Raw genomic sequence first — 13,051 nt, 5'->3', positions numbered from 1 at the left:
CTCTGTCACTGAGCCACAATCCCAGCCCTGTTGTTTGTTCTTTGTTAATAACCACTATTCTATTGCATTTAAAAAATGACCACAAGTTCTAGTGCAGCAATTCTTCCTCAACATTCCATATAAAGTATTTAATTATCACCTATTATAAAATGCTGGATTTGTGTAGACCTGTTCCTGGCATATAGGAACTTGATAACAGCTTTACACAAAAGACCTATTAAATAAAAAGGTATATAAAGACTGTATATCTGTATTTCTTAATTTTTTTAAAGATCTCCCACATAAAACTGTCACTTATCAACCATATTTACCCAAGGAAACCTGAGGTGAAACATGTTTTATCTTGTACTTCTTATAATTAAGCCTGTTCCTTTATCAGGATTTAATACTTAATAAAAACCTTACTTATTATGGAAAAAAAATGTTTTCTCAAATATCTGTTGCACAGAACTACTGGACATTGTTAATTTACTTGAACACACAGAGGCTTTGATATTTCATTTTGTGTTGATTTTCTTTTCAACAAAGGAAATTAGTCACAACGTTTGGAAAAATATTACACGGAACTAAGTTTAAAAAAAAAAAGTAGGGTACTCTACTTCCTTTTCCCAACCAGGAAAGAAATTCCCAAACCTCTAATACTATATGCACAACCAAGATTATACAATAACAGGTATCTTCTCACCCAATTTCTTGATATAATATTATCAAAATTAAGGAGGATAATGAATTTTCAAAATAATGAAAAATTCTACAGAGAGGATGGGAATGTGTTTGCAATCCCAGAGACTGGGAGGCTGAAACAAAAGGATCTCATGTTCAAGGACAGCCTAGTCAACTTTGTGAAACCCTGTCTCAAAATAAATATAAAAACGGCTGGGGATATAGCTCTGTGGTAAAGCACCCCCAGGTTTGATCCCTAGTAAAACAAATTCCCAAAGTAGGCAATTTTCATTTATCTGTTCAATAAGCATGTTATTATTCTTGAGGGTTTTTAAGGCAGAAAATAATTTTGCAAAACCCTTCAAAGTCTAGTGATAATGCTGACTGGTCTATTAAACTGTCAATCAATCAAGTTAAATCTTCAGAGAAAGTGTGAATTCCATAGGACTTTTCCCAACCTCCTATCTTAAAAAGAAACAGACTGTCATGTTGATTTCATTTCTGTCATCCTTGAATCATCCTACCTCTGGGATTTTTGAAAGAATTCAAAAAATCATTTTACAAGATGAAAAGAGTTCTGGAGATGAGGCTACCCAACAATGTACTTAACATTTATTTCTGAATTGTATACTTATGAATGATTATGGTGATAAATTTATGTGTATTTTACCACAATTTTAAAAATAATCTCATCTAATTAATCTTTTACTTTTTGACCTTTACAGCCTTGTGAGAAGTTTCAGTGTAATTAACCAACCATTTTTGCTTTTTAGTTGAATCATTCTTTTAAAAAATCTCTGGTACCAATTTCAGTCTTTTCTTTGAGTCTTCTTCCAAGAGACATAAATTCTTATTCTCTCTTGGTGTCATAGAAATTAAATCAACCACATATGAGCTGAGGTTGATTTCCAAAAGTAGAGCTCAGCATTACGCTCCTTAAGCCCTTAATATATACTCACTGAATTAAGCAAATACCTGTGAACTTGGGCTTAGCATTGTTGGTTACCTGTGTATTAAAGGGAGTCAATAATGTAACTCAGGAACTGGCTGACCTAATTGTGTGCTTTTGCAGAACTGGCTGCCTCAGTTTCCCTACTTTTAAGTGGGTAACTTGAAAGATCTATGAAGATTGTACTTCATAGATATCTACTTTGGAGAACGCTGATATGCTGTAGCCTCTTTGTCCCGTGTTATTTTTCTTTAGTACACCTTTGTCTGTCTTTGCCACTAGAAGGCAAGCTCCAGCAGGTTGCTACTTTCTCTTAGCTAACACATAAATATACTCATTATTATATCTCAGTGACAGGAAATTCCTTAAAAAATAATCAATATTCATTTTAACCTCACATGATAGTTTGAAAAGTAAGTAGAATCAACCAATAGGATTAGTGAATAATTCCTTAAAATGGTTAAAAGAAACAAAGGTTCAACTATGTCACTGGTATTGCAATATACAAAATCTTTCATTATTATTTTTTTAATGGCTCTATTTTGAAAGAAACACAACTGGAAGAAACAAGACATTATAATATGGTGTGCCACAATATTAAACTCTTGAAATAAGCGCATAATGTTTGGAAATGAATTCAGCACCTTTGGATTTTAATACAGCATGAACAGTCAACCCCAAAGCTTCTTCAGAGCAATGTAGCAAATCTTTTATTTACACAGCTGTTTGGCTCCAGGGAAATATAAGGTAAGAAAGTGAAACACTAATACAATTTTACTATTACAAACAAATTGTCTTCTGTTACACACAGATGGCTGTGGCTCACTTGCACTCTCTCTTGGCTACTGGATCAGATAAAATGCAAAGCACAGACATTAATGAGACAATAACTTGTACACGTTCAAAAAGATACAAGATATACACCAATAATTACTTCACCCTTTTCACATACTGCTTTGAATAATTCTAAACTCTACTGAGCAACAATTCTTCCATAGATGTAGAAAAGCAAAGCAAGCTCTTCTTCAGGATACATACAACTTGGATGTTCTACAACATTCCGCTATTTTCTTAAATTAAAACAACGCTCCCAAATGCAATAGATTAGATTCAAAACAAACACCCCTGCCTGCAAACTATAAATAACTTCCCTAAAATTTAACTATTATGCCAAAAAAGCACCACGTGCTTGCAGGTTAGCTTATAAGAACAATGTATATGTAGTTTTATAAGGATGGGATAGAATTAAACCCCAGCTCTCTTCCGTAATCTAGACATAATAATAATAATAAATTTTATCAGAGGGTGAGCAAAAAAGTAGCCAATGCTTCTCAGAGAGCCATACCAAAAACCAACTAACTCAGCTATACACAGGAAGTGTTCCTCTTTCAAAAACACCACAAAAATGTCCATGGATTTCTTTAATTCTAAAGTTGATCAAATATAAAAATAGCTTGCAGTACTTTAGGGTAATTCCAATGAAAGAATCATAAACTTTCAGACTGGGCCCTAGAAATCAAGTTTACATATATAAATGTCAAATGCTTCTGTACCTGTTCACTATAAAGTATTAGGACTAAAATTGAACACTGATACTCATATGATGAATATTTTGAATATTTTTGACCCCACAAAGAAGGGAAGAACTATACATGGCTGGAAGGATTGTAAAATTGCTAAGCACCTTTAATTTAATTATATTGGTTCAGTCATTAAAGAAACCTTGACAAGGCACAGAAATTTAGGATGAAGGGCTGGGGATGTGGCTCAAGCGGTAGCGCGCCATGCCTGGCATGCGTGCGGCCCGGGTTCGATCCTCAGCACCACATACCAACAAAGATGTTGTGTCCACCGAGAACTAAAAAAAAATAAATATTAAAAATTCTCTCTCTCTTTCTCTCTCTAAAAAAAAAAAAAAAAAGAAATTTAGGATGAAAATAATACAATATAAGCTTTCCTTAATAAATAAAAGAAAGCTTATAAATAATTACAATAGAGCTTTATGACATTTCTTATGTATGTTGCACATAAAAAAGGAAAAAAATCCACAAAATCTTCTACAGAAATATTTCACTTCTTGGTTTCTTATTTCTATTGGCTAACTTCTTGCCTCATTAGTTGTAATCTGATTATTCCTAGCAAACCAACACTCCAGTATATCTAGGCTTTAGAGATAATACAAATCAGTACATTTAGAGTGCTGTTTGACAGCTTCAGGTTGCAGGAATTTTAAACAAATACCAAGAAAAGCAATCAGAATTTAACATGATACTTAGGTGCTGAATCTACAAGTAACTTTTAGGGGAAGATTCAAACTATTTGATTATAAAATTTCTAATCTAAGTTTCTTTCAACATAGACAAAGGTAAAAAAAAAACACACCACTTAATACATTATTAAGTGGCTGGTTTTAAAATTAACCCATGTTCTTATGAAATGACTGTATCACCACTTTGGTAATTATTTTGTAAAATAAAACTTGTTCCTTAGAATGTTCAGCAAAAATATTGTCCACCATGGATCGAAAGCCACACAAAGGTAAAATAGAGGCTTTGTCATTTGAATAAGGGGAAAAGCCTATAGGAAGCAGACAGAAAACAAGGCTTTGTTTACACTACGCAGGTAGAACTATTGGGGAAAAAAAATCCCCAAAGAAATGGAGTGAAAATGAGTACAAAAATTTCCAGAGGCAATCCCACTGTACACTCAGGTTATCAGGAGTAAAACCAGGAGGACATGAGCAACAATATTTAAACCTCTTTTATAAGAAATGGAAAGGGTTTTCAGTCCACCCTGGGTTTAAAGCGACTCACCCTAGTGGCTCAGTTCAATACTCTGGGAACATTGCCCTTTCCTAGAAAAAATGATTTCTTAATAGGGGAACCTATGCTACCCTCCCACGCAAAAACAAAGTCACTCCAATTGTAGGAGAAATGAGCAAATGCTCTCTTTCCATTGCGCGTTTCACCTGGAGTTAAGAGTCCCCAGCACAGGTCTCCCTTTGAAGAGAAGTCCCAAGAGGTCCAACAGCCCTCTCTGAAGGAAGGGACGGGTGAATCCAACAGCAAACCCCATTCGCTTCGCAATTTGCCAAGAAGCTAGGGAAAGGTAGAGGCCACGCGACTCTCCTACCCTATCGGAGAAAGTTGCCGGAGAGCCCCAGCTTGGAAAGCGCTCCTTACAAACTTTCCAGCGACAGCGCGAGCGCGGCCACTTACCGGCGGCAGAAGTCATGATTTCCCAGAGCAGCTCGCCTCCCTGCTCGCGCCCCTCAATCCATGTTCCCCTTTCACTCTATTGTTTTCAGAGTTTGGGCAGAAGAGAAAAGCCCCCGCAGAGCCCACATTCTGTCCCGTGCCACCGCGGCGAAACCCGAGCGCCGCACAAAGGATGCAGCCGGCTCCAGCTACCCTACTGCGCTCCCGGGCGCGAGTCGCTGGTAGCAGGCGGGCGAGCACGAGCGCCACCCTGCCGCGCTCCGGGCAGAGGGCCAGGCGCGGGCACGAGCAGAACTCACCGCGGCTCCGCTGGCGCGCGCCCCTCTCAAACTCCAAAAAAAAAAAAAATATCAGTGCGGCAGGCGCCCCCTGTTAGTCGCGGCCGTAAAAGGCAGACAAAAGCCTCAGCGTCTTCCAATGGAAGAGCTAGAACTTCATTCTGACTCCGCCCCCACGGTGACCCTCTGCACCAATAAGCGGACCGAAAAAGGGGGCGTGAGCTGCGAGGCATGCTGGGAATTGTAGTTGTCAAGACCTACGGGACCGGCAAGAGCAGAAGCCTCGGTGCACGCCTGTTCTCCTGCCTGCCTTCATTTCCCATCGTGCTGAGGCGGGTGGCATGGCGGAGAAGGATGACACCGGAGTTTGACGAAGAGGTGGTTTTTGAGGTAAAGGGAAAATGGCGGTGGGTGTGGGTTGCCTTTGTTTGAGAAGGACGAAAGGGAAAGCAAGGAGACTGGGCGATCCCGGGGCGAGGGATCGACTGACGCGCTCTTGACGGCCTGGACCACCCAACCCCAGCGATTTTGGGGCCTAGTATTGGCCGCAGCCTGACAGGTGTAGCCCCAGGCGCCTCGACCACAGCCGGCCTCGTTCTCAGGCCCGCCCAGAATTCCCGGTCAGAGAGGGGTTGCCCGGCCCTAGGGCGGGATCCCAGTCCGTTCCTTCCCCGAGACTAAAGCACCGCGGGGGGGACTGTTCCTGGGCGGGGCCGGAACGTGCATTCCAGATACTATTACAACTCTGCTGTCCCCTTTTACATCCTTGAATTTTTGGGTCGCTATCCAATAGTGCCTTGGGTCACTGTTCACCGTCTAGGTGTGGTTCCCGAAATGAAGGCAGCAGGTGCCACTTTTCTAGCATGGTTTAATCTATGGGTGTGGGACCTGCAGTGAGTGGTTAGGGCTGGGGCGCCTTAGCATCTAGGTTCCATTCTTTTGTCCTTTGCTATTTCTCGAGGTGTAGCCAGTTTTGAAATCAAGGCTCTGGATCAGTGCTTTTGTGTAGGACTATTTCAAGGCGCTCTCTGCCATCTTGAATGGAAAAAAAAAAAAAAAAAACCAGGCGAGTGTTTTTGATACCATTTTTCTGTCAGGTAAAAATTCACATCGCTGTTTATATGCATTGCATATGTGTACTTTAGCTCATCCTAGATTTTAAGAAAAGGAAAATGACCCATGCCCAACAAGATAATGAGGCACTAACTGCGGAATGTTAAATGTTGACATGTTCAACTGTCATTGGAAGATTAATTTGGAAACGGCTGTCTCTTCTTGCAGCCTCCAAGAACTATACCCGGTAAACAAGATCCGAGGTGAATCTTGAATTATGAATCGTATTAGGAAGATGGAAGGGAGAAAAGATATCATAGGAGAAGAGCTCTGAGTATGCCTAGGGTGGGAGATGTGGAAGTACCTGGTGTGCATTTTTAGGGGCTGGGGTGTGGCAGTTCTCTGTGTAAAGTGGTTTGATGTTTCCACAATGTAGAAATTGTGGGAAATGTGGCCATTTCACTATAATGTAGAATCTGGGTGCAAGGAGTTCACTAAATTTTGGAAATGAGAGAAGAAATAATGTAATAATGCTTTGGATAGGCATTTTCAATTGCATATGGGAGTTGAAGGAGGGAGAAATCTGGGTTGCTTAGATTTCTAGAGCAGGGGAAATTGGTAACCATATTTTTTAGCCCATTATTCTTTGATTTTTGATTATAATAGTAATACATGCTCAAAGAACATTTTATTGTGGAAAATAAACACAAAAAAAATTAAATGACCCATATCCCACCATCCAAAGATGGCCACTACTGACAATATGCTATGTATTCTTATAGACTTTTTGTTCAAATGAATGTTAATGTGTGTGAGATTTGTTAACATAAAACATATACATATTTTATATAAATTTTTCACTTAATTTATCATACATCTTTTTCTACTCATCACTCTTTGAAAACATGATTGTTAATATGCTTTCCCATCATGTAACATATCATAACCAGTTTCCCTTTATGAATAGATTGTTTCAAAATACTATAGTAGTCAACCCTGATATAAGTCCATCTTTTACTGAAACTCTAATTTTCCTTAGAATAATTTCTAGGATCTAGTAGGTCAAAGGACATGAACGTTTTAAGATTTATTAAGAAAGGTTATGCCAATACACATTTCTTTTAGGAATAAGAAAGTATTAATTTTATCAAATTATTATCAACAACCTTGTTAGTTTCCTTTAATCTTTGGAGTTTGATAGGCAAAAACAGCATTCCATTGTTCTGATTTACATTTTGAGTATTTATACATTTATTAGCTATTTTTATTTCTTTGCTTGAGTGATTATCTTCATTCATTTGTCCACTTGATGCTACCCCCCTTTTTTTTTTCTCAAATGCTGGAGATTGAACCCAGGGTCTCTCACATGGTAAGCATTCCTCCTACCTTGAGCTACATCATACCCAGCTTAGCTTCTTTAAAATTGACTTAGAACTGGGTTGGGTATATGGCTCAGGGGTAGAGTGCCTCCTGCCTAGCTTGTTGCTTAGCATGTTCAAGGCTCTCTAATCAGTTGGGGGGTGGGGGAAGGGGTGATGGATGGATGATTTACATGAGTTCTTCAAATACTATTAAGTCTTTATTAAAATGTAGGAAAAAATTTCCATTGCTGCTTATTTACTCTAAGTAATACACATTAATTTGTATTGTTTTAGTGAGTTTTTTCATTGATATAGACAAAAAAACTTACAAGAACAATTTTAGAGGAGGAAAAGTTTATATGGGGCTCATGGTTTTACAGGTCTCAGTCTATAGACAGTGACTCCATTGCTCTGTGCAGCACATCATGGCAGAAGGGCGTGGAGGAGGAAAGGAACTCAAGACAGGAAAACCAGGAAGCCCAGAGACAGCTCCTCTTACCACAGACAAAATAGAAAACCCAAAGATGGGTCCCTCAATGACCCACCTCCTCCAGCTACACCTTACCTGCCTACAGTTAACATCCAGTTAATGTCTATCAGGAGATTAATGTACTGATTAGATTAAAGTTCTCATAACCCAATTATTTTACCCCTAAACTTTCTTACATTGCTTCACACATGAGCTTTTAGAGGACACCTCATATCTGAACCATAACTATAATATTAGGAATACACATATCATAAGTATGCAAAAGACTGATGTATGTACACACATTGCACACACCTATGTAAGCAGCTTCCAGATGAAGAAACAGAATATCAGGGCTGGGGATGTAGCTCTGAAGTAGAGTGCCATAGGTTCAATCCCTCATATGGCAGAGAGAGAGAGAGAGAGAGAGAACACATCACTGGGACAATTAGAAACTCCCTTCTCCTTTCAGTCACTACTCCCCACCACAAAAATAAGTTCTATTCAGACTTGTAGTAACTAACCTAGATGACTTTTGTGTATGCATATTTTGGGGGGGGTTGCTTACAGACTTTCCAATTCCTTTTACATTTTCTTTTGTATCTGGCTTTTTTTGCTTTCTGGCTTTCTTTGTGAGGTTCATCCACATGATGTCAACGTTTTTATTTGGGCATAGTATTCTGTGTGAATATATGAGGATTTAATCTATCTTTTTTTTTGTATAGTCATGAGGTAAGTTTCCAGTTTGAAACTGTTATGAATACTGCTACTGTGAACTTTTTGGTATGTGCTTTATTAAATGTATTTCTGTTGGATATATACTTCAAAGTGGAATCAGTGAGTCATAGGAAAAACATAAGTTCTCCTTACATATTGTCAAATGTTATTACAAAGTATTTGTACCAAAGTGTTCTGCCAACAATGTATGAAAGGTTAAGTTCTCACCACGACTTGTTTATTCCAGTCTTTTTACCATTCTGGTGGCTATATCCTGGTATCTTCTTGTGGCTTTAATCTGTATATCCTTGATAAGAAAGTTAAGATATTGGGCTGGGGTTGTGGCTCAGTTGTGGAGCACTTGCCTAGCATGTGTGAGGCACTGGGTTCAAGCCTTAGAACTACATAAATAAAATAAAGTTATTATGTTCATCTACAATTAAAAATATTTATTTAAAAAAAGAAAGTTAAGATGTTTAATATGTTTATTTGCCAATTGTAAAGCCACTTTTGTGAAGCCACTTCAAGTTTCTTGTATTTTTTTATTATTTTGTGTTATTGATTTGAAGAAATTCTTTATATATGCTAGGTGCAAGACCTTTAATGGATATATATACTTTACTTTTAGTGGATATATATACTTTAAATCTCTTATCTCAGTCTTATATACAAGATCTGTACTCTGTTAATAGTGTCTTTCAATGAAGAAGCTTAAATTTATTTATTATAATTCAACTTATCTTTTCTTTCTTTCTTTTTTTTTTTTTTTTTTTTTGTGGTGCTGGGGATTGAACCCAGGGCTTTGTGCATGCAAGGCAAGCACTCAACCAACTGAGCTATATTACCTTTTCTTTTATAGTTAATGCTTTCAAAGAAATATTTGCCCACCCTACCGTCACAAAGGTATTTTCTCTAAAAGCTTTACTTGACCTCTTGCATTTAGATCTTGCATCCACATGGAACTGATTTTTGTATGGTATAAAGTGAAGAATATGAGTTTTTTTCTTTATTTCTTTTTGCCGTATGGATGTCCAATTGGGTGGCATCATTTAATGAACACACTGTTCTTTCCCCACTGAGTTGTAGTGTTGCGACAAGTCAGGGTATCTTTTATGTGTGGATTTGTTCTGGATTCCCTCTTCTTTTCCATTGGTCATTCTCTTGCCCTTTCCTATGTTTTTTAATTACTGTAACTTTATAATAGGTATTAATATCTAATTGGATAAAACCCTTCAGCTTTCTTTTTCTTCAAATTGCTTTTCACTATTCTTGCCTTATTGTATTTCCACATAAATCTTGAAAGACTGTCAATTTCAGGTAAAAAAAAAATTAATGAGATTTGATTGAGATTGCTTTGAATCTGTAGATTAATTTTGGAATACTTGACATCTTTACAATATTGAATCATCCAATCCCATGAACATTTATTGCTTACCTTCCAAATGAGTCAGGCAGTTTCCCATCTTTTTGTGCTCTAGTACTGATTTTACAAAATGAGAATTATCTCTTCCATGAGGATATAGCTAAATGGCCCTTATAGGATCTAGGTCCTTGCTGGAGAATGGATGTTGTATATCATTTCCTTTTTTTTTTTTTGGTGTGTGTGTGTGTGGGGGGTTATTGGTCAATTATATTTTTTTGATAATTTTTTATTCTGAAAGACTATGAGCAGGTACTTAACCTCTCTAAGCTTCAGTTTTCTCAAAAGTAAAGTAGAATTAATATAGTACCTATCTCATAGAGCAGTTATGAGAACTAAGTACTGAATATAAGTAAATTATTTATGTAATACCTGGGCATATAGAAAGTATTTAGTAAATATTACTTATTATAAAGGCTTCCCTGAAAATTGTTCTAAACCTTAATTATAAAATTATTAATATAAACTGTTCTTAGTAGTTTCTTAATTTTTAGTTTTACTTATAACACTAATTAGAAATTATCTATGTATATTCATACCCTCTCTTTTTATCTTGCAGTTTTGCCAGAATATTGATTTGTCAGGTAGACTTTTCTTTTTTTCTTCCTCTCTTTTTTAAATTGATGCATTATAGTTATATGTAACAGCGACAGACTTTTCAAAGAACTAGTTATTGGTTTTGTTTGATCAGCTCAATTCAGCTTGCAGTTTTAAATTTTAAAATTTTTCATTTCACCTATTTCACTTTTTGTGTGTTTATTTTGCTGCTTTTCTCTAGGTTCATGATTTAAACGCAGAAAATAATTTATAAAGCTATAAATTTTCCCATGAATATTGCCTTGACTCTATCTTTTAAGTTTTGAAACGTAGTTTATCTCATATAGTGTTGTTATTTCCATTTCAACAACTTCTTTGACCCATGACTTATTTAACACCCAGGTATATAGGTGAGGGATTGATGTTATTGTTGCATGCATCCCTCAGACCCCTAATTCCACCCTGACAATTATGAACTGCATTACCTATGTTCACCTGTATTCTCCTGCTCATATGATTTCATCTGGGTTCAGTCAGTAAGAAGAACCTACAGATCAGGAGGCACTAGAGAGGTCTGGGTTTTTATTCTTATTCTCTCTCCCCACAGGGCTACCACTTAGTAGTGATTACCTTGTACATAAAACTACAACTCTTATTGGGTAATTATTCCCTTGTAACTTCAGCCCTTACAGGGTATCAGTAACACTGATTATTTCCTTTGATCTTTAGACCTATGGAAGATAATGACTTCCTGCTGTTGCTGATCCCTGGGTATTGTTTGTCTGAGTGCTGCTTACAGCTTTGTAAATGGTCATTTCCCTCCCTCCCTCCCTCTCTTTCTTTCTTTCTTTTTTTTTTTTTTTTTTGGTGGTACTGGGACTGAACCCACTGAGCTGCATCCCCACCCTTTTTTCATTTTTAGACAAGGTTTCCCTGCATGGCCCAAGTTAACCTTGAACTTTTGATCCTCCTGCCTCATCCTCCTAAGTAACTGGGATTACTTGTGTGTGCCTCCTTCTCGGGCATAATGAACTCTTCCCAGAGCAGAAAGCTTATTGGGCATGTTTCCTTGCCACTTACCACTCAGCCACTGCAGAGTATTTCAAGTTTATTAAACCAGCCCTACTGCTAGACACTAAATATTATGGCAGACATACACCCTAGTGAATAAAAGAAAGCCATCTATCAACTATACACAGAAGGAGATTTCAAAATACAGGGAGTTAATGGTTACATTATTATTGAAAAGTCTAGAGGATCAAACTCCAAGATTATTATTGGTCATGAAGCAGGAAGAGAGAAAAAGAGAAGCCAAAGGAGCAAAAAGTGGACCTGTTTCCCTCTACCTTCCTAGTCTCTCACAGGTACACCTAATTGGATGAACCCTAATTCTAAATTTATATCTAGCACTCTAGCTGCAGGCTAATTTGGGAAATGTCAAATGATGCCTCTGCAATACAAGAGGTGCACTGGAAGAAAGATGTAATGGAGGTTGAACAAGCCATTCCACTATATCTATCACAGGGCCTAACCTCTTCTCCCTACAGAAATTCGTGATATTTTTGGCATATTTGGGATAACGCTGACTTTAATGATTTCAGAAATCAGACTCATTTATGTCTTGACACCCAGAGTCACATGATACGTTAAAATTAAATTTTTAAATCAAGCAGAATTTTGGAAAATATTCCAGCAACATCTCATCTTTTAAAACTCCTTGAGGAGCTGGGGATGTGGCTCAAGTGGTAGCCCGCTCCCCTGGCATGTGTGCGGCCCGGGTTCCATCCTCAGCACCACATACAAACAAAGATGTTGTGTCTGCCAAAAACTAAAAAGAAAATAAATACTTAAAAAAATTCTCTCTCTCTCGCTCTCTCTCTTTAAAAAAAATGATTTAAAACTCCTTTGAAGTGTCTTGTTTTAATTTCTATTTCCTTGATTGTTAGTAAATTTTACTATCTTTTCTTATATTTGTCATCATTTATGCTTCTTCTAGAGGTTGACATTGAGTCCTTGTTTTGGTCAATTTTTTCGTCACTGTGACCAAAGACGTGAGAAGAAAAATGTAGAAGAAGAAAAGTTTTTTGAGGGCTCAGCTTATAGTTTCAGAGGTTTCAATCCATTGATGGCTGACTCCATTACTGTGGGCCAGGGATGAGGCAGAACCTCATGGCAGAAATGTATGGAGAAAGAATGCACCTCAGAACAGGACAATCAAGAAACAGAGAGCTCTGTTCAAAATATAAACCCCAAAGGCATGCCCCCAGTGACCCACCACATCCAGTCATGCCCTGTCTATAATTACGGCCCATTCAATCTTTATCTGTGGATTAATGTGCTGATTAGATTAAAGTTCTCATAACCCAATTGTTTCACTTCTAAACTT

General features: G+C 37.5%; 2 protein-coding genes across 14 annotated transcripts in view; one reads left to right on the top strand and one right to left on the bottom strand.

The window, feature by feature from the left end:
• The window catches only part of Fgd6 (FYVE, RhoGEF and PH domain containing 6), a 113,703-nt gene extending 108,553 nt beyond the window's left edge, over positions 1-5,150 (bottom strand). For 6 of the 8 annotated variants that reach the window (XR_013440382.1, XR_013440383.1, XM_078052979.1 and 3 more), the window contains exon 1: positions 4,831-5,150. Coding sequence is in view for 6 of the 8 variants with exons in the window: in XM_078052979.1 (XP_077909105.1) it covers positions 4,831-4,846 (16 nt within the window). In the remaining 2 variants the exon portion in view is untranslated. The remainder of the gene's footprint in view (positions 1-4,830) is intronic. The other 2 variants (XM_078052977.1, XM_078052978.1) reach the window with 2 other exon arrangements.
• A 155-nt stretch (positions 5,151-5,305) lies between these two features.
• The window catches only part of Vezt (vezatin, adherens junctions transmembrane protein), an 84,893-nt gene continuing 77,147 nt past the window's right edge, over positions 5,306-13,051 (top strand). For 4 of the 6 annotated variants that reach the window (XR_013440384.1, XM_078052984.1, XM_013358233.3 and 1 more), the window contains exon 1: positions 5,340-5,498. Coding sequence is in view for 3 of the 6 variants with exons in the window: in XM_078052984.1 (XP_077909110.1) it covers positions 5,340-5,498 (159 nt within the window). In the remaining 3 variants the exon portion in view is untranslated. Of the gene's footprint in view, positions 5,499-13,051 lie in introns of all 6 variants that reach the window. The other 2 variants (XR_013440386.1, XR_013440385.1) reach the window with 1 other exon arrangement.

This window comes from Ictidomys tridecemlineatus, chromosome 6 (genome assembly GCF_052094955.1).
Source record: "Ictidomys tridecemlineatus isolate mIctTri1 chromosome 6, mIctTri1.hap1, whole genome shotgun sequence".
Classification (NCBI taxonomy): domain Eukaryota; kingdom Metazoa; phylum Chordata; class Mammalia; order Rodentia; family Sciuridae; genus Ictidomys; species Ictidomys tridecemlineatus.
Note: the sequence above shows the minus strand (reverse complement) of the source record. Positions and strands in the feature narration are given on the sequence as shown.